At 45.6% G+C, this 24,092-nt stretch overlaps 1 protein-coding gene across 4 annotated transcripts in view; it reads right to left on the reverse strand.

Moving 5' to 3' along the window:
* The window catches only part of LOC141259003 (galactose-3-O-sulfotransferase 2-like), a 229,512-nt gene that overhangs the window by 101,542 nt on the left and 103,878 nt on the right, over window positions 1–24,092 (reverse strand). For all 4 annotated transcript variants that reach the window (XM_073674375.1, XM_073674373.1, XM_073674372.1 and 1 more), the window contains one exon: window positions 9,694–10,180. In XM_073674375.1, the coding sequence (XP_073530476.1) occupies window positions 9,694–10,180 (487 nt within the window). The remainder of the gene's footprint in view (window positions 1–9,693; window positions 10,181–24,092) is intronic.

The raw sequence follows: 24,092 nt of genomic DNA on the forward strand, positions 1-24,092 counted from the left end.
TGTGACGTGGGGGAAACAAGGGTAATTGGGGTGCCACCTCTGAGGACTGTACTGCGTGTGATGTTAAGGTGGAGGAAGAGGAGCAGAGGCCACTTGATGCAGCACTTGTCATCTACTGGAGCACATGTTCCTCCTGCCCCTCATCTACAAGGGGCACACAGATGACACACAGATCTACCTCTCTGAACCTGATATCATCTCCTTACTAACCAGAATCCCACAATGTGTGTTCTGTATTTCATCCTTCTTTTCTGCTAGATTTGTAAAAATTAACATGGATAAAACAGAATGCATCATCTTTCCACCATCTCATTCATTCCCCCACAACTAACCTATCCATCAACATGAATGGCTGCCCACTCTCCCCAGTCCCGCAAGCTTGACTCTGATCTGTCCTTACAACGTCAGATCCAAGCCCTTTCCACTTGCTGCTGACTCCAACTCCAAAGTATCTCGGGGATCCGCACATTCCTCAACCATGAATCTAGAAAAACACCAGTGTACGCCTTCGTCATCTCCCGCCTCGACTACTACAAGCTTCTGCTCTGTGGCCTCCCTTCCACCACTCTCGCACCCCTCCAATCTATCCTAAACTGTGCTGGCTGATTAATCCACCTGTCACCCCGCTATTCCCAGGCTTCTCCCCTCTGTCAATCCCTGCCCTGGCTCCCTGTTACCCAGAGACTAAAGGTTAAAAAGCCTAACTTTAGCATACCAAGCCATCGAAAACCTACTTCCTCCATACATGTGTGAACTAGTCTCCCTGTACTAGTTACCTGCATGCAACTTCCCATCCTTCCAAGATCTCCTTCTCTACTTCCCTCTTATCTCTTCTTGTCACAAGATTTGTCCCGTGCATCTCACCTACTTTGTAACGCTGTACCACAACACATCAGACTGTCGCCTACTGTGGAAACCTTTAAAAGGAAGCTGAAGACCCACTTCTTGTAATAAGTGTACAATCTGTGGTAAGCCTCGCTCCAGCATACCGCTGCACGACAAGCTCTATCCTGACCTACTGTACCCTCACCCATTCCTTGTTCATTGTTTGTGCACCCTCACGGGCAGGATCCTTTTTCCTCTTGCACCAGTCAGTGACCCCTTTTCACATGTAATGCACCAAGGAATAAATGTCTCTGCAATAGTAATAATAACTATAGTACTTGTACTCTGGGTCAATTGATGGCACTTTCCTGGTGTCTACCCCTTATTTGATGTTTTTTGGCAGCTTTTGAGCCCGTTTGAAGTTGTTGCATATGCTTTTTTTCCTCCCCCCATTGAATCCTATTGTGTTCGGTAATGTTCGACGAACATTCAACGAATAAAATCGGCGAATGTCTAAATATTCGGTGAACATTTCCAAACCGAACATTGAAATGTTTGCTCATCTCTACTTTCCATTACTCAACCCATGGGTTGATAGCAACTGCGATTTTTGACAAATCACAGCTGTCATAAACCCCAACTACCATTACCCTGATTGCAGGTCAATCAGGATGTGATGTGCCACTTCTGGGGTGGCTGTTGGCTGGTAATTTTAGGCTAAGAAGGGCCCAATAACCAGGTACCTTCACAGCCTGATAATATCAACCCACAGCTTTCTGCTCTACCTTGACTGGTTATCAAAAATAGGGGAGAACAATTAATGTTTGTAAATTGTCTTAATTGTAAAGCGCTGTGCAATATGTTGGCGCTATATAAATAGAAAGATTATATTATTATTATTATTATTATTATTATTATTAAGTCTTTTTTATTTATTTATTTATTTATTTGGTTAAACAAGCCTAAAAAGGTTAAACAAGGCTAAAACCAGTCTATATTTGTAGGGGGGTGGGAAATTACTTTATTGAACTCTTTGTGGGTTTCAGCATGAGAGGTGAACACTCCCAGGTTGGTTCCTTCATTCTACACCACTTATCCTGAGAAACCTGGCCCTGCGTGTCCGGAGGCCACTCATAGATGGGGGTACTGTCACGGGTGTTTCAGATGTGACAGACAGTCTCCCCGCAGTTGGTTGCAGAAGACCTCTTCGTTTGGCATTACAGACACCTTCCTAGCTGTTTCACTCTAGGACCTAGCGGCTGCCTCCTTCCTGCTCTAATTGACGCCCTTGCCTGGGTGTTTAAATAGTTTCACATTGCTGCAGGGCGGTACCGGTGATATTCACAAGTTTCCTTGTGATAGCTTGGAGCAAATGCTGTCTGTTTACTTCCTCTCTGGTGCTAAGAGGACATGTGTGTTATTTCTCTGAAGTCGGCTCAAGCTAAGTTATTTTTCCCCTGTGTCTGTCTACCTTGTTGTCTTTTGTTCTTAGTGGGGATCGACTAGTGCTCATCCCCGCCTTCCCTATCCAGGGCCAAGCGCTAGGGAAATACAGGGGTAGGTTCCTGTGCGGCGATTGGTGAAGAACCAATATAGGGATGGTAGGGGAGACAGGGTGATATTAGATCAGCCTAGGAGGTCTCCACTCCCCCCTTTCCCTAGAGTCTGGGCTCCCTTCCCTCTTCCTTTTTTGTTGCACTTAGTCTTTCCCAGACCTTGTGTGACAGCCAATGGGTTATTTCCACAATATTAATCACAGCTCAGTGGCTTCACATCCTAAAATAAACAAGACGTCAAATACAATTAATTTCCAAAAGTACTCGCTGCTCCATATATCATCCCATGAAGATCTGCATGTCAAAGACTTTTGCCTGCCTCGTCGCCCATAGATTCAATCTATAATCCTATAATGATGACATGTCACACATGCTCAGTAGATTCCTGCTATTCTTCTAAACTAGTATACTCTTTTTACTTTGTAGGGAGATTTCAAATGTACAGTTGGGTGGTTTCCACTGCACAAAGTGGACATATCAAAGAAGGAACAGCTATCCTCCACTTCGACTATGCAGGTACGCTATGTGATAGACCAAGCCAAGTAAGCGCAGAGACACACGGCACTAAATCACCAATAGTTTTCTCATTTTAAAGTAGCAACATTAATGTCCATATTTTCTATCATAGATGCTTCCTACCTATAAACACCACATAAACTGGACAACATGCTCACATCTGCCAAGCAATATGAACTCTAGAACTCCTGCTCCTGTTTTGTATACATAAGGCAGACTGTGCACTGAAGGAAACCTTTAGGCCTGCCATACCTTAACCAAACATAACATGTATGGCTTTACTTTTAATGGGGCAGAAGGGGGGAGATTTTAACTTGAGATTTTTTTTTTTTTTTTCACTTTATACTGTATTTTTTACCTGAAACTGTGATCATCTGATCTCTCCTCCAGTACTATACATAGTACAATACACATGCGCTCATACACATAGGAAAATAAACAGAAAAATACAAACACTCTCATATACACAGGAACGTATACACACACACACACACAGGAAAATGCACACACAGGAAAATACACACACACACACACGGTCATACACACGCAGGAAAATACACTCGCAGGTTTAAGAAAATACATACACGCTCATACACACAGGAAAATACACACACGCTCATACACACACAAGTTCATACGCACAAGAAAATACACACACACATAGTCATACACAGGAAAATACATACACTCATGCACATAGGAAAATACACACATACTCTTACACACAAGAAAACACACACAGGAAAATACACGCAGGAAAATACACACACACATTTATACATACAGGAAAATACACACACATAGTCATACACATGCGGGAAAATACACTCGCAGGTTTAAGAAAATACATACATGCTCATACCAACAGGAAAATACACACACACGCGAATACACATGTATGCTTATACACACAGGAAAATACACATGCGCTCATACACACAGGAAAATACACACACGCTCATACACACAAGAAAATACACACACACAGTCATACACAGGAAAATACATACACTCATGCTCATAGGAAAATACACACACTCTTACGCACAAGAAAACAGACAGACAGGAAAATACACACAGGGAAATACACACACACACACACATTTATACATACAGTAAAATACACACAGGAAAATACACATACGCTCATACACGCATGAGAATACACGCAGGAAAATACACACACAAAAATACACACACTCAAACACACAGGAAAATACACACACACACACACACACACATACACAGGAAAATACGCACATACAGCCAAATACACAGGAAAATACACACACGCTCATACAAGCAGGAAAATACACACACGCTCATACAAGCAGGAAAATACACACATGCTCATACAAACAGGAAAATACACACACGCTCATACAAACAGGAAAATACACAAGCATGCTTATACACACAGGAAAATACACACACACGCACATACAAACAGGAAAATACACACACGCTCATACATACAGGGAAATACACACGTATGCGCATACACACAGGAAAATATACATGGATATTTATACACACAGGAAAATACACAAGTATGCCCATAAACACGGCTAAAGATGAGATGGAAACCAGCTGTGCAGATTTCCCGGAGTGTGCTGGACAGTGGGCACCACATACAACATATGTGACTGCTCTTGACGCGCCCAGGGGATGGGGACGACTCGGCGCCCGGGCCTTGTTGTTGCCTGACCTTGGGGGATGTCGCATTGGTCGGCTTCCGGGCCCATACCCTGGGGTCACTCTTAAAAATAAAGGAAGGAGGAATGGGGAAAAAAAGGTGTATGGGAAAGGGGAAATTGTTCGTGACGCCTCCCGTGGTGTCTGGTGAGGATCACCAGCGCTGCTACAGTCCTCTGAGGCCGGTGATCAGGCAGCTTAGTTGGTGCGGCTCCCCACAGGTGGAACGGGGCCTCAGGGCAGCGTAGTAGGAGGGATGCAGGACAGAGGGGACCCAGCCGGTTCAGAGGAAGAATAGGCACACTCATAACAGTTCACTTCAGTACCTTTATTGGTGGTGTTTCAGGCACGATCCAGGGCACTGTAGGGTGAAGGGTGCATATTGGGACTCTCCCCAGTGAGCGGGTGTTGGGCCTCCTGTTTCTTGCCTTTTCCTGATAAGTTTATGACCTGCCTGGAGATAGGCCTAACTTGGTCTCTGTCTTGCACCGGCTGACCTGGTGGTAGGGCCTTCTGTTGGAGATCACACTCCCTGGTCTCTTGGGCCTCAGTGACTCCTGACCCTGGTATGACAGTCAGCTTTTGGTGTTCCTGGGACATGTAGTTCACCAGGGGTTCCGGTAGTTTCTGCTGGTCGTAGAGATTCCTGCAGACGCGGACCCGGTGTCCGGTATATGGTCTTGGGGTGAGCAGACTAAGCTCCTCTGCCCCCTATGTAGCTCGCTTACTCCACTTGCCTTCGGCCACGCTCAGGACCTTCTCTAGGCTTCACACTGGCAGTAGGCCTCGCTACTCTTCACCGCTCTTACGGCGTCGGCATGCCTTAGGCTCACTAACCTGAGCTCCCTCAGTCTGGGCTGGACTGACTTCCTCACTGGCTGCAGCAGACTTTAGACTGCATACTCCAGGCTGTAGATTCCAGACTGACTTTCTCACAGACTTGACTCTCTGTGGACTCCAGACTGACTTTCTCACAGACTGAACTGCCTAGCTCCACCATCCCTATTTATATCCCTAACGGGCTCCCTCTGGTGGTCTGAGGTGGAAGGTGGAGGTGTGTGTATGCTATGAGGGCCTCTTGTGGAGGAATCCGTCCATGCACCCCTCCAGGATCTGTGGCACCAATGCGTAGCAGGGCGCCACACTCTCATCTTGCATTGCTGCTCTCCGGGGTCTTGTGAGTCCTGCCCCTGCCCCTCCTGGCTAATCTGACACTAGAGGCCGCTCTGCTCATGTAGAGAAGGGCAGGATGCTGCGTGCAATGAAAGTAACACATCCTCCTCTTTTTTTTTTTTTTAAGTTGTTTGTAATGATGGCATTACATACACAGATCTGCTATGGCAGTTTATTCCTCAAACAGAGGCATTACAGTGCCATAGCAGAGCTGTGTCAGTGATCAGGGTAGAGCAGGGTGATAACTACTCTGTTGTGCTCTGAACACTGTGGTCACAGCGGTGATCAGCAGCTTGGTAATGTACTACTAATGCCAGGCTGCTGATCACCGCTGATGATACTCACCTCACCCCAACACTTCCGTGAATTTTGTATTAAAAATAATTTATTATATAATCAATAATTATTAATTAAAAAATAAAAATCTCGGCACCTTCTCTTTAAATCAGTTATCTCACAAAAATGTTTCTGTGCTGAGATAATGTTGCAAATCTTCCACTGCTATATACTGGTGCTCCAGTTCATATTTGTCGCATACCACAGCTCCCGGCCATGGAAGGAAGATGATAAGTGAGTATATGGACGAAACACCAGGGCCTTGCAACAGCGGCATTCTGAGGAAATACATTTCCCTACCTGGGGTAGCACATTATCTGCATATTTTAACACAAGTGTGAGTGTTTCTGCCATGTCTCCAGCCTTCTGAGCTCATCTACTATATAATTGTCTTATCCCGTCTGTCTGTCTGTCTGTCTGTCTGTCCTGGAAATCCCGCGTCACTCATTGGTCCGGCAGCGGCCAATCAGCGCCGCGGGATTTCTGAAAAAAGATGGCGGCCGTTAGCGGCTCATCTGGCGGACGGAGGTCAGCGGCGATGCAGCGGGGAGATGAGCGGCGCTAGCAGCACAACTACCCCGACCGGCGCCGCTGACCTCCATGCGGCTAACGTCGGAAGATCAGTGACTTGGCTCGCTGATCTCCCGACAGCAAGTGTGAACGGAGGACCGGGAGCGGCACCGCCTGTCGGGATGCTTCTGCTGCGAGCAGCCGCTCATCTCCCGGCTTCTCGCAGCAGAAGGAGCCGCACAGGCTGCGCCGCTCCCCGGTCCTCGCTAATACGGAGCCGCACAAGCAGCGCCGCTCCCGGGCCCACACTAATACGATGCTCATTGGTCGCGGTGGCCGGCCGCGACCAATCAGCGAGATGGGCGGCAAATTTAAACGCCGCTCTGCTGATTGGTCGCGGTGGCCGGCCGCGACCAATCAACGAGATGGGCGGCAAATTTAAACGCCACTCTGCTGATTAATCGCGGCCAGCCACCGTGACCAATGAGCGAGATGGGCGGCAAATTTAAACGTCGCTCTGCTGATTGGTCGCAGCCGGCCACCGTGACCAATCAGCGAGATGGCCGGCAAATTTAAACGCCGCTCTGCTGATTGGTCGCGGTGGCCGGCCGCGACCAATGAGCGAGATGGGCGGCAAATTTAAACGCCGCTCTGCTGATTAATCGCGGCCGGGCACCGCGACCAATCAGCGAGATGGGCGGCAAATTTAAACGCCGCTCTGCTGATTGGTCGCAGCCAGCCACCGCGACCAATCAGCGAGATGGGCGACAAATTTAAACGCCGCTCTGCTGATTGGTCGCGGCCGGCTACCGTGACCAATCAGCGAGATGGGCGTCAAATTTAAACGCCGCTCTGCTGATTGGTCGCGGTGGCCGGCTGAGACCAATCAGCGAGATGGCCGGCAAATTTAAACGCCGCTCTGCTGATTAATCGCGGCCGGCCACCGCGACCAATCAGCGAGATGGGCGGCAAATTTAAACGCCGCTCTGCTCATTGGTCGCGGTGGCCGGCCGCGACCAATCAGCGAGATGGCCGGCAAATTTAAACACCGCTCTGCTCATTGGTCGCGGTGGCCGGCCGTGACCAATCAGCGAGATGGGCGTCAAATTTAAACGCCGCTCTGCTGATTGGTCGCGGTGGCCGGCTGAGACCAATCAGCGAGATGGCCGGCAAATTTAAACGCCGCTCTGCTGATTAATCGCGGCCGGCCACCGCGACCAATCAGCGAGATGGGCGGCAAATTTAAACGCCGCTCTGCTCATTGGTCGCGGTGGCCGGCCGCGACCAATCAGCGAGATGGCCGGCAAATTTAAACACCGCTCTGCTCATTGGTCGCGGTGGCCGGCCGTGACCAATCAGCGAGATGGGCGGCACATTTAAACGCCGCTCTGCTGATTGGTCGCGGTGGCCGGCGACCGCTACCAATCTGCGATTTTGGCGCCAAATTTAAACACCGCTCTGCTCATTGGTCCCGGCCGCCGGCCGGCCGAGACCAATCAGCGAGATTGCCACCAAATTTAAACAACGCTCTGCTGATTGGTCGATTTTATCGCCAAATTTAAACAAGCTCTCCGGTCCTCACTAACACAGTTCGTTGATTGGTCGCGGCCGCCACACGTCACCAATCACCGATATTGCCGCCAAATTTAAACACCGTTTTGCTGATTAGTCGCGGTTGCCGGCCGCGACCAATCAGCGATTTTGGCGCCAAATTTAAACAACGTTCTGCTGATTGCGCCCGGTCGGCCGCATACATATTTTAGAATACCCGATGCGTTAGAATTGGGCCACCATCTAGTCATAAATAAAGTCAGTGACTTAGGAGCACCAGCGGATGCAGAGACTTTGTGTCATTGACTTAGGATTATGAGCTCACAGGACTGGTGACGTGACACAAACATTTGCTCCTGTGATAAAACAGCCAGGGAAATGTGTTACATCAGAAAACAGCAGCTGCGATCCCCTGTTGCATCATCTGTATACTCAGTTATCATGTGACTTGTGTTTTTTCCCTGGCAAGAAGCTGTAGTGTGTGACAACAATGAAGTTGAGCAACTCTACAGCGATTATACAGTACATAGCAGTGGGCACATTCATAAGATTATCAGCACAGGTACATCTTATTTTAACCATTAAATTATGTAATTTATTATTATTCCAAGATCTATTGATTAAAATGTACTTAAAATCCTTTAATGATCAAGCCTCAGAATGAGCAAATTAAAGTCCTCTGCTTTAATTTAAGCAAGTGAGAACATTTAACTCCTTCTACCTCCAAATTTGGCACCTAGAACAAGGGATAAAAAGAGGTTTAAACTGTGACAGTAGTTTTAGCAGTAGATATAAGGCAAACTTCACAACATAGTGTTATAATATTAAAAGTCATGCAAAGTATACTGTCCATAGGTAACACAAATTGGGCAACATAATGTCACCCACATGCGTTATAGCCATAAAAGCCATTTATCTGTAATCTAAGTGGCATCCAGGAAAAAAAGGATGTAATTTTTAGTTCCTCTTCCCAAGAGATTGTAAAAGAATGCAAGCTGATGACAGATGGTTTACTTGAGGGCAATTGTATAAAATTCTACAGCATAAAAGTAAATGTTCACTTAAAGAGAACCAGTCATAAAATAATGCTATTAACTTGTAGATATAGGGTTGATTTGCAGTTTAAAGTGTTCTGACACCATGTGGCGCTGTCACTGAAAGTCCCTCTGCCAGGAAGAAATTAATTTTATTCCCCCCAGTAGCATTCGACATCCAGGCATAGGGATGACACCGGCACAGTTTCAGTCACCGCTCTGTGCATAGTGAGCCGCACCTGTAACCGTGTACCTGGTACTGACTGACAACTTGATCAGCATTAAAGGAATTTTATCAAAATTGCAGAAACCAGTAAAGTAAGTGATACATTGATGGCATCAGCACTCACATGGGGTAGCAAGAAGCTGGTGACAGAATCCCTTTAATGAAATTTACTCTGTTAGTCAACAAGCAACCAAAGCCAAAAGTTTAATTATCACATGAAGTCTACTTATTTCTGTTCCTTTAAATTACTGTTGAATCATTCATTACTCACCTCTGTAAACTTGAAGCGCATATGATGACACATAATATTAAAAATCTTTTTTGTTTTTTCTGAGAATCCATTCACATAAGAGGCTCTGAAAAAACTGGGAAATGAGTAATGAGCATTTTGAGGGAAGGCAAAGGTTAAGTTGTGAAATTCTCCATAGCGGAACAGAATGTTCATAATTGAGCTGCTAGCCGTCTTGTGAGTTTTTAGGAAGAAGATGTTGTTCTTGGGTTGACAAAATTTTGTGTCTTGCTCGCTCCTGACAGCAGAATCCCCAGTTAAAACTGTTTTGCTTCTTATTCTTGCTTTTAATGTATTTAACACCTCCTTCCATCTCGGTCCTTGCAATTGCTCTTTTTGCAAATAATGCAAAAGTTCAGATGCAGTATCTTGCTCTTTGACATAATTGTTGTCACTTCTTTTGAGTCCATAGAAAAATCCATCTCCATTATTGAAAGGTAATAGATTTGATATGAAAGGAATCTCATACCTGCATGAGAATAAAATACGTTTTAAGGCACACTATAAAATTAGTAATGGTCATAAAAGTTACAGGAATACGTCTGATTAATTTACATATTGAATTGAATGTAATGAAATATTTTCATCCACACTTCTTAGTTTCTAGATCTCTAGAATATCATATAATGAGTTGGATTTGCTGATGGTTTCTTAAAATTCTACAAAATAATCTGGTTTAGCCTAATGTTTTTAACTATGTGGCAAGATTTGTTAAAAGTTCGACTTTTATAATTCCTTCCATTAATGGGTGGCCTAGAGACCCAGGGTTTTCCGAAGGTAAAAAACGCTTGTGCATTTTTAGTGCATTTCTGTGGCAGAAACGCATCAAAAACTAGTGTAATCCGCACCTAAGTATATCAATACAGTTTTGTCAAAGCCAAGAGATATCAAAAACAAAGCAGCTTTATTTAACCCCTTCTTGACCTTTGACGTACCCCTACGTCATGGTCGGGAAGTGGTTCCCAACCTTTGACATATGGGTACATCATGGCGATCATGCGGCGCACAGTAGCTGTGCTCACACGATCGCTGCCAGGAACTCGGCTTAAGTGATTAAGGAAATATCGGTCGCAGCATTTAGGAGACTAGGAGAGGGAGTGGGCTCCCTCTCCATTACGATCGGTACCCCCACGACATTATCGCTGGCTGCCGATCAGTGCAAAGGAAACCCAATGTCAGATGATGACCTCCAGGTCAGCCAGCTACGGTGAGGCTGTTAGACCATGCCAGCACCATGGTCTAAAAGGTGTACTGTCAGTGTCTCACTGACAGGTATAATGCATTGCAGTGCGGCTTCATTGCAATGCATTATACCAGTGATCAGAGTAATAAAAGTTAGAGAGAGACTAAGTAAAAAAGTGAAAAATAAGTTTAAAAAAATTTAAAAAATATTTTAAAAAATTACAAAATAAAGAAAAAAAATATATTATACCAAAAATACATCTATTTATGCAAAAACAAAAATAAACAAAAAAAGTACACATATCTGGTATCACCGTGTCTGGAACGACCCGATCTATAAAATTGTTTAACCTCTTCAGTGAACACCGTAAAATAAAATAAAACTTGGCAAAAAACTATGCTTTTTTCATGGACCTGCTGAACATAAAGTGGAATAAAATGCAATCAAAAATACACATGTAAATAAATGGTATGGCTGAAAACGTCATCTGGTCCTGGAAAAAAACAAGTCTTCATACCGCTCTGTCAGCGGAGAATAAAAAAGCTATACCTCTCAGAATATAGCGATGCAAAAACTATTCTTTTTTGTATAAATGAGTTTTTATTGTGTAAAAGCGGCAAAACGTAAAAGAGCTATATAAATAAATGTGATATTGCTGTAATCGTATTGACCCAAAGAATAAAGATTTTACCACACGCAGAACGGCATAAAAAATAAATAAATAAGCAATTCCTGAATTGCTGATTTTTGTTCATTCTGCCTTCCAAAAATCTGAATAGAAAGCGATCAAAAAATGTCACGTGGCTGAAAATGGTACCAATAAAAACATCAACTCATCACGTAAAAATAAGCCATCACATGACTGTCGGTAGAGATACAGAAAAATTATAGTTCTCAAAATATGGCCACGCAAAACCTTTTTTTTTGTAAAAAAAAAACCAAAAAACGTTTCTTAGTGTATGATAGTAGACAAGCATAAAAAACTATATAAATCTGTTATCGCTGTAATCGCACTGACCTGAAAAATAAGTTGTCTAATCACTTATAACATATGATGAATGGTGTAGAAAATAAATAAAACCAATTCTGGACCTGCTGTTGATTTGTTTATTCTGCCTCACAAAGATCGCAGAAAGGCTCGGCTCACATTTATCCTGCACTCTACAATGTGTGCTTACATCGTGGTTTCCGTGTAACTCTCTGAAATACGTGATTCAAACGGAAACCCCAATGAAACATTCTCTATAATAAGGATGATGGAGACACTTAGGATGCCGTCTGGCCTTTGATCTGGAGGTGTCCACCTTCTTATGCGTCTATTTAGGTGTGCTCAAAAGCGCAGTCAGCCACGTTTTTTTGCGCCTCTGAAAAGCTGGACATCTCTAAACAGAGGCCAAACGGAGTCCAGAGCAACTCTGCCTGCCTAATTAGTGAATGGATCCATCAGGGATTTCATTTGAATCACATGTTTCAGATATTTATATGGAAACTCTGATGAAAAAGAAAAGTCACGTGATATAAAATCATGGCCGAAAGTGTTGAGTGCCGACACTCTCAGCCACGACTGCATGTCAGTATCCAGATTCATCAATAACATACATTAAAACAGATAAAATCAGATTGCTGTCATTAGTTTATTATTTAATGTAAATAGTTGAAAAAAGGAGAAAAAGAAAGAAAAAATAAAAAGAAGGAAACGCGTTCGTGTATATGTCAATAAAAATAAGTGGTGTGTTCGAAAGTATTATATTTGGTGCTGTATCATTTAATTGAGTCTATCTAGTTCTGTCAAAAGGATTATCTTTTTGTCCCACCTATTAAAGCAAAGATTTTGATCTGTTTTTGGATTTCCAATCCTATATTAGAAAGATGACACTTGAAAATACATTTCCTTATTAATAAGAATAAAAATCCTGCACCTGCCCAAAATAGGTAACCCTGAACGGAATCTCTATGTAGAACTAGACCACAAATCTTCTTTTTTTTTAAAGTAAAGGTCAATATATCAACGCCTTTAGTGATTTAGTACTAAATAAATTAAAATCCTCACTTCTTTCATTCTGGCATCTTGCTAAAAATATTACAACTCATGAGAGGAAAGACCTAAAATCCCTCCGTGAAGATGTGGCGCCCTGCTGTGCACTGGTGCCACAGAACCCAGAAGGGTGAATGGATGGACTTCTCCACAAGAGGCCCTCACACATTCACACACCTCCACCCTACCACCTCAGACCAGCAGAGGGAGCCCTGATAGGGATATATATAGGGAGGGTGGAGCCAGGCAGCTCAGTTTAGTGTTCAGTCAGTGTTTAGAGACAGAGAGGAACACAGCTCAGAGTTGAGTAGAGAGCGTGCTGACGCTCAGAGAGCAGCGAAGAGAGCAGCACGCTGGCTGCTGTGCTTAGGCGAGCCAAGGCCTACAGCACGTGTGAAGGCCTAGTGAGGGCCTTGAGTGGGCCGAAGGCGAGAGGAGAAGGAAGAAGTAGCGAGGGGGCAGAGGAGCATACCAGGCTCACCCCGATATATATACCGGACACCGGGCCCTCGCCTACAGGGACCCTTTATACCCAGTAGGAACCACCGGAACCCCAGGAGGACTACAGGTCCCAGGTTCACCAAATGCTGATTACAGTACCAGGGCTAGGAGTCACGGAGGTTCCAGCGTCCAGGGAGAGTGATCTCCAAAGAGAAAGCCCTACCACAAGGTCAGCAGGTGCAAAGAGACACAGTAGCCAAGCTAGGCCTAGCTCCAGGCAGGTCAGAAGCTTAGAGAATAAAAGCAACGGATCAGGAGGCCCTATACCCGCTCACTGGGGAGAGTCAAAAAGTGTGCCCTTCGCCTGGAGTACCCTGGACCGTGCCTGAAACATCACCAGTGAAGGTACTGAAGCTTAACCCCGTGTGAGTGTCTATCTTTCCTCCGGGATCGTCCTGCCGTCTCTCCCCTGCACCACCATCCATTACACCCCACGCTGCCCTGGAGCTAGCTCTACCTTTGGAGAGCCACACCATCCCTGCTGCCGTAACACCAGCTCCAGAGGACTGCTCTGCAGCGGCGGCACCCTCTAGCCGCAATCCACAGGTGGCGTCACGAACTTTCCAAATCCCCTATAAACTATTCCCCCTTTTACTGACAGCCCTGGGTCACGGACCGGGCCAGCTACTGTGATATCCCCCAGCAACCAGTGGCCCGGCTGCCGAGTACCCCACGGCCCAGGGGGCGCGTCAAAAACACTAACCTTGTCATCAGATCTTCTGACAAAGGGCGTCGGATAGTGATCCAAGGAAGTTGATAGGTTTCTGTCTGCTTCTAAATATTACCAAGAAAGTCATTCCAATCCTTTTCCACATATTATGTCCCAATATAATGCTCTAATTCACATATGTCAAGTCTGGCCCACAGGGTGAGTACATTTTGCCCGCGATGCCGACCCGGCATCACACTTTCAACAGTTGAAAGCAATGATAGACGATGGAGAGTCAGCTAATGTTCCCTCTCCCATCATTCTCTCTTTGCGTCTGACGTTTCAGCTCAGTGGGCATGTTGACATCATTACGGAGCACTATGTGGGGTCATTATATTATATGGAGCACTATGTGGGGCCTTTATACTGTATGGAGCACAATGTCTGGCCATTATACTTTATGGAGCACTATCCGGTGCCCATTTTAATATATAGAGCACTCTGTGTGCTTAATTTTAGTTGGGGACGAGGGAATATGGTGTAAAAAACAACACCAATGGTGAAAATTACAGTTTGGGAAATTGATGAAAAAGACATCGATCATCACATTGTTCTAGGAATGCTCAAATATTGCTTATGAATGTTATCATGCATTACAATAGTTTTTTATACTGATGTATAGTTTTATGCATATTGGGTATGTTTGTAGGTATTTCAAACTATGATGCTGGGTGTCACCTCGATTCCAGCTGTGTCAGCACTTATTCCTACCACTATGGGTTATTTACTTAGTCTCTCCACCTATGTCGTATGACATGCGCATGCGTCCTCGTACCCGGCATCCTTTCCATCCCGTGGCATCTCTGTGGTGAGTGGGCATGTCCTAGAGGGATGACGATGAGTCTACACTCCTGCGTGCCTTACAATATAGTGATGTGGGTGGAAGAGTGCGAATGCGCCGCTCCATTCATATTCATTGGACACTGTATTGGTCATGTGACTAGTTACTGAAGTGATTTAAGGTCCTGTCAGAAGCAGTGCACACCATACCCCATGTTGAAGCGTAATATGTGAACACGTGAAACGTGCGTCGGGGGTCCCGGAGGTGCTGTCCTAACTGATTTCACCTCTGGTCTGGTGCCTTTATATTGGTACGCTATTTTTGCCCACTATACCTATGTAACATTTACCTGCAGATAATTGCTCACTAAGCATTTAGGACTATGTAGTCGTGATTGTTAATTATTTCATAGTGTATCAGATTGAGTCATTGCATGTATATAACTTTTACTCACAAAGCTTTATTTATTTCCTAATAAGGACTATGAGGTCATGATTGCTATTGCTTTGTCAGTCTTTTGCTGTGACCAATTTATACTCTTTTCTTATGAATTTTTGCATTTTCAGTGTTGTGTATTAATAAAATGTTTTGCACTTTTGAAGCAAGACTCCAATCTAATATTTTTTTAAACATGGTCTAATATGGAGTTGCTGCTTATGTGTTGCCCACATATGGCCACAATTCTATGACTTCTTTGTACCTAATGGTTTTTGGTTTACTAATTGTGCTTTCTGTGTCTTTCACATGGTCGACATGGATATTAGGACATGTGATGAGACGTGGCTCCTTCAGTTAAATGATGCATTCAATGATAGTGATAGCATAGATGTGGGGGTGATTGGTGGATGTCTACTAGAAAAATTGGTTAGGTACAAGGATCTCTTGAGAAAGAGGACCAAAATATGGTGGTACTGACCCTATTTGGTGAAATATTTACATAAGGGGTTGATACCCAGGGAACTGAGAATTCAAGTGTTCCCATCATTCACAGTTGAAGAGATATTTAAGGACAAATGGGAGGAGCTGTCTAACACCTGCTCTAATGGGTTCATTCAATTACTATCTGAACTCAATTCTACCTCCCTCACTGAGATGGAAACTGAGATGGAGAATCTACAAAAAGTAATTAAAAATTAACTCCCAACTGATGCCCTTAAAAAATACAATGAGAGGATAGATTTTGAATACCAGAAGTGGAAACAAGAAGTCTGGAATTTTTAGCTAAAAAATATTCAAAGAGACTTATATGACCTACAAACAAACAGAGTGTACAAGTGGAGGATACCGAAAAATAGGTCACGACCTCCCTCGAGATCCAGCTTGGTTTCCTGGTCCAGATCTGCCAGATCTTTTACATCAGACAATGAATCCACTGCAAGTGGAGCTCAGAAAATACTGGATATAGTTATAATCCCTAAAAGAAATAAAGGCCGACAGGCTGCACGCCAGCCGTCTTCTAATAATTTGAAGACATCTAAAAATAAAAATACCCTCCAGGTAATCAACCTATCTGAACATGTTTTGACAAAAGCACAAATAGAGGTGTTATCTAAAGGCTTAACATTTTCCCCACTAATTATTTTAATTTCTTTTCAGCCTTAAAAGATCTTCATATTTTTTCACGGAAATAATTTTAAAGAAGTTACACCATAAAAAGACGTACGGGCAGGATTTAGGGTCTAAAGCTGAAATGGATGAAAAAAACTGACCATCACATCCAAAACAGAAAACTGGTGTGTACAGGTGCTTACTAAGAGTAGCCATCTCCATATATAACTAACAAATAAAGTAGCACTCTGTAACGCTAAGTATGCGAACATGAAATATATGAAATTTGAATAGCAATACTGCTCAAAAAAATATAAATAATTGAGACATCTTAGCGCATAAATTGGCCAATTCATGTGTACCTGGCAGCCACGGTAAGGCATTTCTCGTTTCCAGAAACCTAACCAATGTGTATCCTCTCTAAGACACTAAAGTCTGCATGTGTATGGGAAGGTAATAACTTGCTGTTAGTAAAACCGCCTGTGGCTTAGAGGCGGAGTCCTCAGTCAGAAGGCCTATGCATATAAGCGAAAAAAACTGACCATCACATCCACAACAGAAAACTGACATTGGGGTGGGCGCATCCTTGTGGCAATTAGGCTGGCTCCCATACAGGTACATTCCATATGCATATTTGTCTTATAAGTTATATGAACAGAAAAATAACATTATTCATTATAAGCTGTGAACTTCTGGTATCTAGGCACCATGAATTTGCTGATCCAAATAGACATTGAGATATAGATACACCGATATACCTGCCAGGCACTTTTGCACAGCGACACCTTTGCACTGCAGCACTTTATCTTGAGTCTATATATGCTACTACATATACTTACATGTAGGTGAATAATAATTCATAATTACTTCTACTAACCTACAGTACCTCTTTGATATCGTGTTGATGCATTCTTGCTATAACTCTCTTTGGATCTAATTATTTATACACTTTGACTACTGTATTATTTATATGTCTGTAATTTTGCATGGATTTTGATACATTACAGCTATCTATTTATTTATTTATTTAATTGTATTTCCCATCTACAAGTCCATTCATTTAGGACTATCTATTTAAATGTTCATATTACAGGATGGGCCATTTATATGGATACACCTAAATTAAATAGGAATGGTTGGTGATATCAACTTCCTGTTTGTGGCACATTAGTATATGGGAGGGGGAAAACTTTTCCAGATGGGTGGTGACCATGGCGGCCATTTTGAACTCGGCCATTTTGGATCCAACTTTATTTTTTTCAATGGGAAGAGGGTCATGTGACACATAAAACTTATTGAGAATTTCATAAGAAAAATAATGGTGTGCTTGGTTTTAACGTAACTTTATTCTTTCATGATTTTTCTACAAGTTTATGACCACCTATAAAATGTGTTCAAAGTGCTGCCCATTGTGTTGGATTGTCAATGCAACCCACTTCTCCCACTCTTCACACACTGATAGCAACACCGCAGAAGAAATTCTAGCACAGGCTTCCAGTATCCGTTGTTTCAGATGCTGCACATCTGGTGGTGGATGAGCGAGGACAGCAGCACACAGGGGGAGGGAGGCGTAGCACCACAACAGGCAGGAAGAAGCAGTGTGGTGGCCGCAGACAGAAGGCAGGCAACCATTCCCCGTAACATCAACACGACGGAAGTTGCCAGTACAACTGTTAGGTCTTCCCGAGTCTGGTTGTTTTTTAAAGACTCTGCCGATAACCCCAAAAAGGCTATTTGCACCACCTGCCAGGCCAGCATCAGCAGGGGTAGCAAAACTACCAGCCTGACCACCACCAGCATGATCAGGCACATGGCAGAAAAGCACCCGACTTTGTGGGCCGAACCCCAAGGTCCAGGAACAGTGTCTGCGGGTGGCACCACTGCTTTTTTCGCTGTTGTGCGTGCAAGGCAATCCTCTGTCCATGGCGCATGCGAAGAAGCCTCCTACCCTGCACCTGTCATTGCACACTCTCAACTAGCACCATCAGCAAGCACATCCACGTCCTTGTTCCAGCGCAGCGTTCAGTTGTCCCTACCCCAGTCCTTGGAACGCAAGCGCAAATACACAGCCAACGCCCCACAGGCCTCACTACTAAATTCACACACAATTTCGCGATTGCTTGCACTCGAAATGTTGCCTTTTAGGCTCGTGGAGACGGAAGCTTTCCGCAACCTGATGACGGCGGCCGTCCCTCGGGACTCGGTCCCCAGCCACCACTATTTCTCCCGGTGTGCCGTCCACAAATTACACAAGCTCGTGTCCCACAACATTAGCCATGCCATCAACAACGCAGTTACCGGGAAAGTCCACCTAACCATGGATACGTGGACAAGTGCTTGTGGGCAGGGACGGTACATCTCGCTGACTGCACACTGGGTTAACATAGTGGAAGCCGGGACCCAGTCGGACCTTGGGACGAAACACGGCCTCCCGAGGCCGAGGATTGCAGGGCCTGGGTCAATCAGGGTTGCACCCACATTCTACAGCTCCTGCACCACCACCTCCTCCTCTTCAGCATCCATCTCCGAAATGACCACATCAGTCACAAGCTGGAAGCACTGCCTCGGCCAAGTGACAACAGGCTATGCTGAAGCTAATATGCTTAGGTGACAAAACACACAACGCTGAAGAGCTGTAGACAGCTCTGAAAGAGCAGGCAGATCTATGGCTCACACCGCTGAACCTACAGCCAGGCATGGTCGTGTGTGACAATGGCCGGAACCTGGTGGCGGCTCTGAGGTGAGGCGAGCTCACACACGTACCATGCCTGGCCCATGTGCTTAACCTCGTGGTTCAGCGGTTTCTCAAAACCTACCTGGAGCTGCCGGATCTGCTTATCAAAGAATGCCGCCTGTGTGCCCATTTTAAAAAGTCACCTACAGCTTCCGCCACCCTTGACGTGTTTCAGCAGCGTTTGCAACTTCCGGCTCACTGACTGGTGTGTGATGTCAACACGCGTTGGAACTCTACATTGCAGATGTTGGGAAGGATTTGTGAGCAGAAGAGGGCAGTTGTTGACTACCAGCATCAACAAGGCCATCGGTATTCAGTTCAGACTCCACACATAAGACCTCAGGAGTGGACATGGATGTCAGACATATGTACCATCCTTCAAAACTTTGAGGACTCCACCCAGATGGTGAGCGGCGATGACGCCATAATTAGCTTCACCATCCTGCTGCGCTGTCTTCTGAAATGCTCTCTACTCACAATCAAAGAGGATTAGTGTTGAGCAAGCACTAAAATGCTCGGGTGCTCGAAGCTCGGGCCAAGCTCACCGTGATACTCGGGTGCTCAATTCGAGCAACGAGCCCAATGTTAGTCTATGGGAGACCCAAGCATTTTGGTGGCGGCACCCCCGGCAGTCTGTAGAAAGCCTAAAAAGTGCCCAAAACGATAGCGACAGTGTTCAAATGACACGGGGACAGCATGGGGATCGCCCCAGGAAGCATTTATGACCCCCAGGTCACTGCTGTCAACAACGTAATCAGAGGTATTAAACCACTTTTACAGGCTCACAATAAAACCGCCCCTATTTCTCCTGTGAACTTCCCCCACACTTTTCTTAGCCTGGCCTGCTTTAGCATAGCATTGGACGAGCCCACAAGAGAACCAGACTCTTCCGGTGGGCCCTGGCTCCTCCATCAGGGGAGTTGAGAGTGCCAAGGTGAGGAGCATGATGATGATGATAGAAGTTAGCATCTGCTTTGTTTTCTTGGAATGCAAGCGTAAGTGTGCAACCTGCCACCCACCCACCACCAGGCTGCAATACCATACTGCTAGCTTGCTTGCACTTGAAATTGGGCCTTTTAGGCATGTGGAGGCAGACGCCGGCCAACATGTCATGGCTGCGTCGGCGGCCTGGTATCCATATTCAGTCCCCAGCCGCCCGGCGGCCGGATGTCCACGCTCGGTCCCCAGCCGCTAGGGGGTGGCCGGGTGTCCATACTCGGTCCCCAGCCGCCCCGTGGCCGGGTGCCCACACACGGCCCCCAGCCGCCTAGGGGCGGCAGGGTGTCCATAAACAGTCCCCAGCCACCCCTATTTCTCCTGTGAACTTCCCCCACACTTTTCTTAGCCTGGCCAGCTTTAGGGCAGCATTGAACGAGCCCACCAGAGAACCAGACTCCTCCGGTGGGCCCTGGCTTCTCTATCAGGGGAATTAAGAGTGCCAAGGTGAGGAGCATGATGATGATGATAGAAGTCAGAATCTGCTTTGTTTTCTTGGAATGCAAGCGCATGTATGTAGTAGCGGCTAGGCCTGAGGTAGTCAGCGTTTTGGCGCATATCCTACCTCCTCCGAGGATTGCTGGATGTTTTCCTGATACTATCCCAGTTCTATGACTCCCGTTAAAACAAAGTTTCAGGTGATGAATGATGGATGAGGTGGTGGCAAAGGAGAAAGAGCAGGAGGAACAGGAAACATTGACATCAATATCAGGCCAGTAGTCAACCACACATGTCTTGTAGGATGTGTTTCTGTACCAAAAGGAGCGGTATGGCTACACAGTTATAGGGCATGCAGTGAGTGCAATGCCTACCAAAAATTTTGAGGTACTCCAATGCCCCTTAAAAGTGACATGGAGGTCAGAGGGCCTTAACTAAACCGTTTTTTTCCATTTATAGCAACTGGGTCTCCTGTGCACTGTTGGCCTAAGCAGTGAATGGAAGGCTATCCAAAAATTATGAGGAACTGCAATGCCCCTTGAAATAGACGTGGATTACAGCATACTAAAACCTTCTACCTATTATTGGGGAGTGGGTCTCCCTTAGTGTTCGCCTATGCATTGAAAAGCAAAAGCTGACTAAAATTAGGAGGAAATGCAATGCCCGTTGGAAGAGTCGTGGAGGTTAGAGGTAATTAAAAACAACATTTCAATGCCCCTTGGAAGAGCTGTGGAGTTCAGAGTGGTTTAACAAGACGCTTTTAATGCCCCTTGGAAGAGACGTGGAGGTCGCAGTAGCTTAACAAGACGGTTTTAATGCCCCTTGGAAGAGACGTGGAGGTCGCAGTAGCTTAACAAGATGGTTTTAATGCCCCTTAGAAGAATGGTGGAGGTCGCAATAGCTTAACAAGACGGTTTTAATGCCCTGTGGAAGAGACGTGGAGGTCGCAATAGCTTAACAAGACGGTTTTATTGCCCCTTGGAAGAATGGTGGAGGTCGCATTAGCTTAACAAGACGGTTTTAATGCCCCTTGAAAGAGACGTGGAGGTCGCAGTAGCTTAACAAGACAGTTTTAATGCCCCTTGGAAGAGACGTGGAGGTCGCAGTAGCTTAACATGACAGTTTTAATGCCCCTTGGAAGAATGGTGGAGGTCGCAGTAGCTTAACATGATGGTTTTAATGCCCCTTGGAAGAGACATGGAGGTCGCAGTAGCTTAACAAGACGGTTTTAATGCCCCTTGGAAAAGTGGTGGAGGTCGCAGTAGCTTAACAAGATGGTTTTAATGCCCCTTGGAAGAGACGTGGAGGTCGCAGTAGCTTAACAAGTTGGTTTTAATGCCCCTTGGAAGAATGGTGGAGGTCGCAGTGGAATAAAAAGACAATATCAATGCCCCTTTGAAAAGTGGTGGAGGTCGCAGTAGCTTAACAAGACGGTTTTAATGCCCCTTGGAAGAGACGTGGAGGTCGCAGTAGGTTAATAAGACTATTTTAATGCCCCTTACAAGAGCCATGCAGTACAGCATATTAAAAACATTATTCCCATTATTGGGGAGTGGGTCTCCCATAGTCTTTGCCTATGCCTTCCAAGCAAAAGCTGCCAAAAATTAGGACGGATGAACTCGAAATGCTGGCAACACGGACACGGTCACCCTGGTGGTATAGTGGTGGTGGAGGCTGAGGATAAGGAGAAGAGCAAAAAACAACCAAAATGAGGAAGCGTATACCCATGTGTGGGTGTGAAGTGGTGCATGGGAATACACGTCCGGAAATAACACAGTGGATTTGACTTTATGTTACTCTGCTGTCATTTGGTGGTGATGAGAAGTCTGGCCCAATCCAGCCCTTGTTCATTTTGATAAGGGTCAGCTTGTCAGTATTGTCAGTTGACAGGCGAGTGCGCTTATCAGTTATAATTCCCCCAGCGGCACTAAAAACACGCTCCGATAACACGCTAGCGGCAGGGCAGGCCAGGACCTCCAAGGCATACAGAGCGAGTTCATTCCAAGTGTCCAACTTGGATACCCAATAATTAAAAGGCACAGAGGAATCACGGAGGATGCTGGTACGGTCGGCAAGGTACTCCCCCACCATCTTTTGGAACTTTCCACTCCTTGTGAGAGTACCCCGCACCTCAGGGCCTGTAAGCTGGACGGGTCTCAGAAAACTGTCCCAGAATGTTGACAGTGTTCCTCTGCCTCTGCTGGATTGGAGTTGTGTCTCTCTCGCCTGTACACCTTGGTTGGTCAACGAACTGTGACCTCTGCCACTAGCGTGTTCAGATGGGAATTTTTTTAACAGTTCTGCAGCAAGGGCCTTCTGGTACTGCCACATTTTTGTAGACTTCTCTACCTCAGGAATAAGAGAGTGAAAGTTCTCCTTGTAGTGGGGGTCTAAAAGTGTCAACAACCAGTAATGACTGTCACCCAACATTTTGACAACGCGAGGGTCACGGGTAAGGCAGCGTAACATAAAGTCAGCCATGCGTGCCAGACTGGTAACGGGCAAGACTTCCGTGTCCTCACCAAGATGACGACTGACCATGCTCTCCTCCTCCTCCTCCCCCCTGTCCTCAGGCCACCCACGCTGAGCCGACTGTATGACAGTTGTACAGGTACTACCGTCTACAGCGCATGATACCAGCTCCTGTTCTTCCTCCTCCTCCTCCTCTCCCTCATTGTCCCCCAATGCACATTGGGATGAGATGAGGCTGGGCTGTGTGTAATCGCCCATTACGGCTTCTTGATCCATCTCATAATACTCTGGCTGCAATGCCTCTTCTTTAATTCTCTGCAGAGAGCGTTGCAAAAGACAGACAAGTGGGATGCTGATGCTATTGATGGCATCATCGCCACTCACCATCTTGGTAGACTCCTCAAAGTTTGTCAGGATGGTACATATGTCAGACATCCAGGTCCACTCCTGAGGTCTTATGTGTGGAGTCTGACCTGAATATCGATGGCCTTGTTGCATCTGATACTCCACAACTGCTCTGTTCTGCTCACAAATCCTTTGCAACATGTGGAGGGTAGAATTCCAACGCGTGGGGACATCACACACCAGTCGGTGTGCCGGAAGCTGCAAACGCTGCTGCAACACAGCAAGGGTGGCAGAAGTTGTAGCCGACTTCCGAAAATGAACTGACAGGCGGCGTACTTTGACGAACAGATCTGGCAACTCGGGGTACGATTTAAGAAACCGCTGAACCACGAGGTTAAGCACATGAGCCAGGCATGGTACGTGTGTGATCTCGCCTCGCCTCAGAGCCGCCACCAGGTTACGGCCTTTGTCACACACGACCATGCCTGGATGTAGGTTCAGCGGTCTCAGCCACAGATCTGCCTGCTCTTTCACAGCTGTCCACAACTCACAAGCAGTGTGAGGTTTATCACCTTAGCTTATCAGTTTCAGCACAGCCTGTTGCCGCTTGGCTGAGGCAGTACTGCAGTGCTTCCAGCT

Source organism: Phyllobates terribilis, unplaced genomic scaffold (assembly GCF_046119375.1).
Source record: "Phyllobates terribilis strain yellow unplaced genomic scaffold, ASM4611937v1 Scaffold_3__8_contigs__length_932513732, whole genome shotgun sequence".
NCBI lineage: Eukaryota > Metazoa > Chordata > Amphibia > Anura > Dendrobatidae > Phyllobates > Phyllobates terribilis.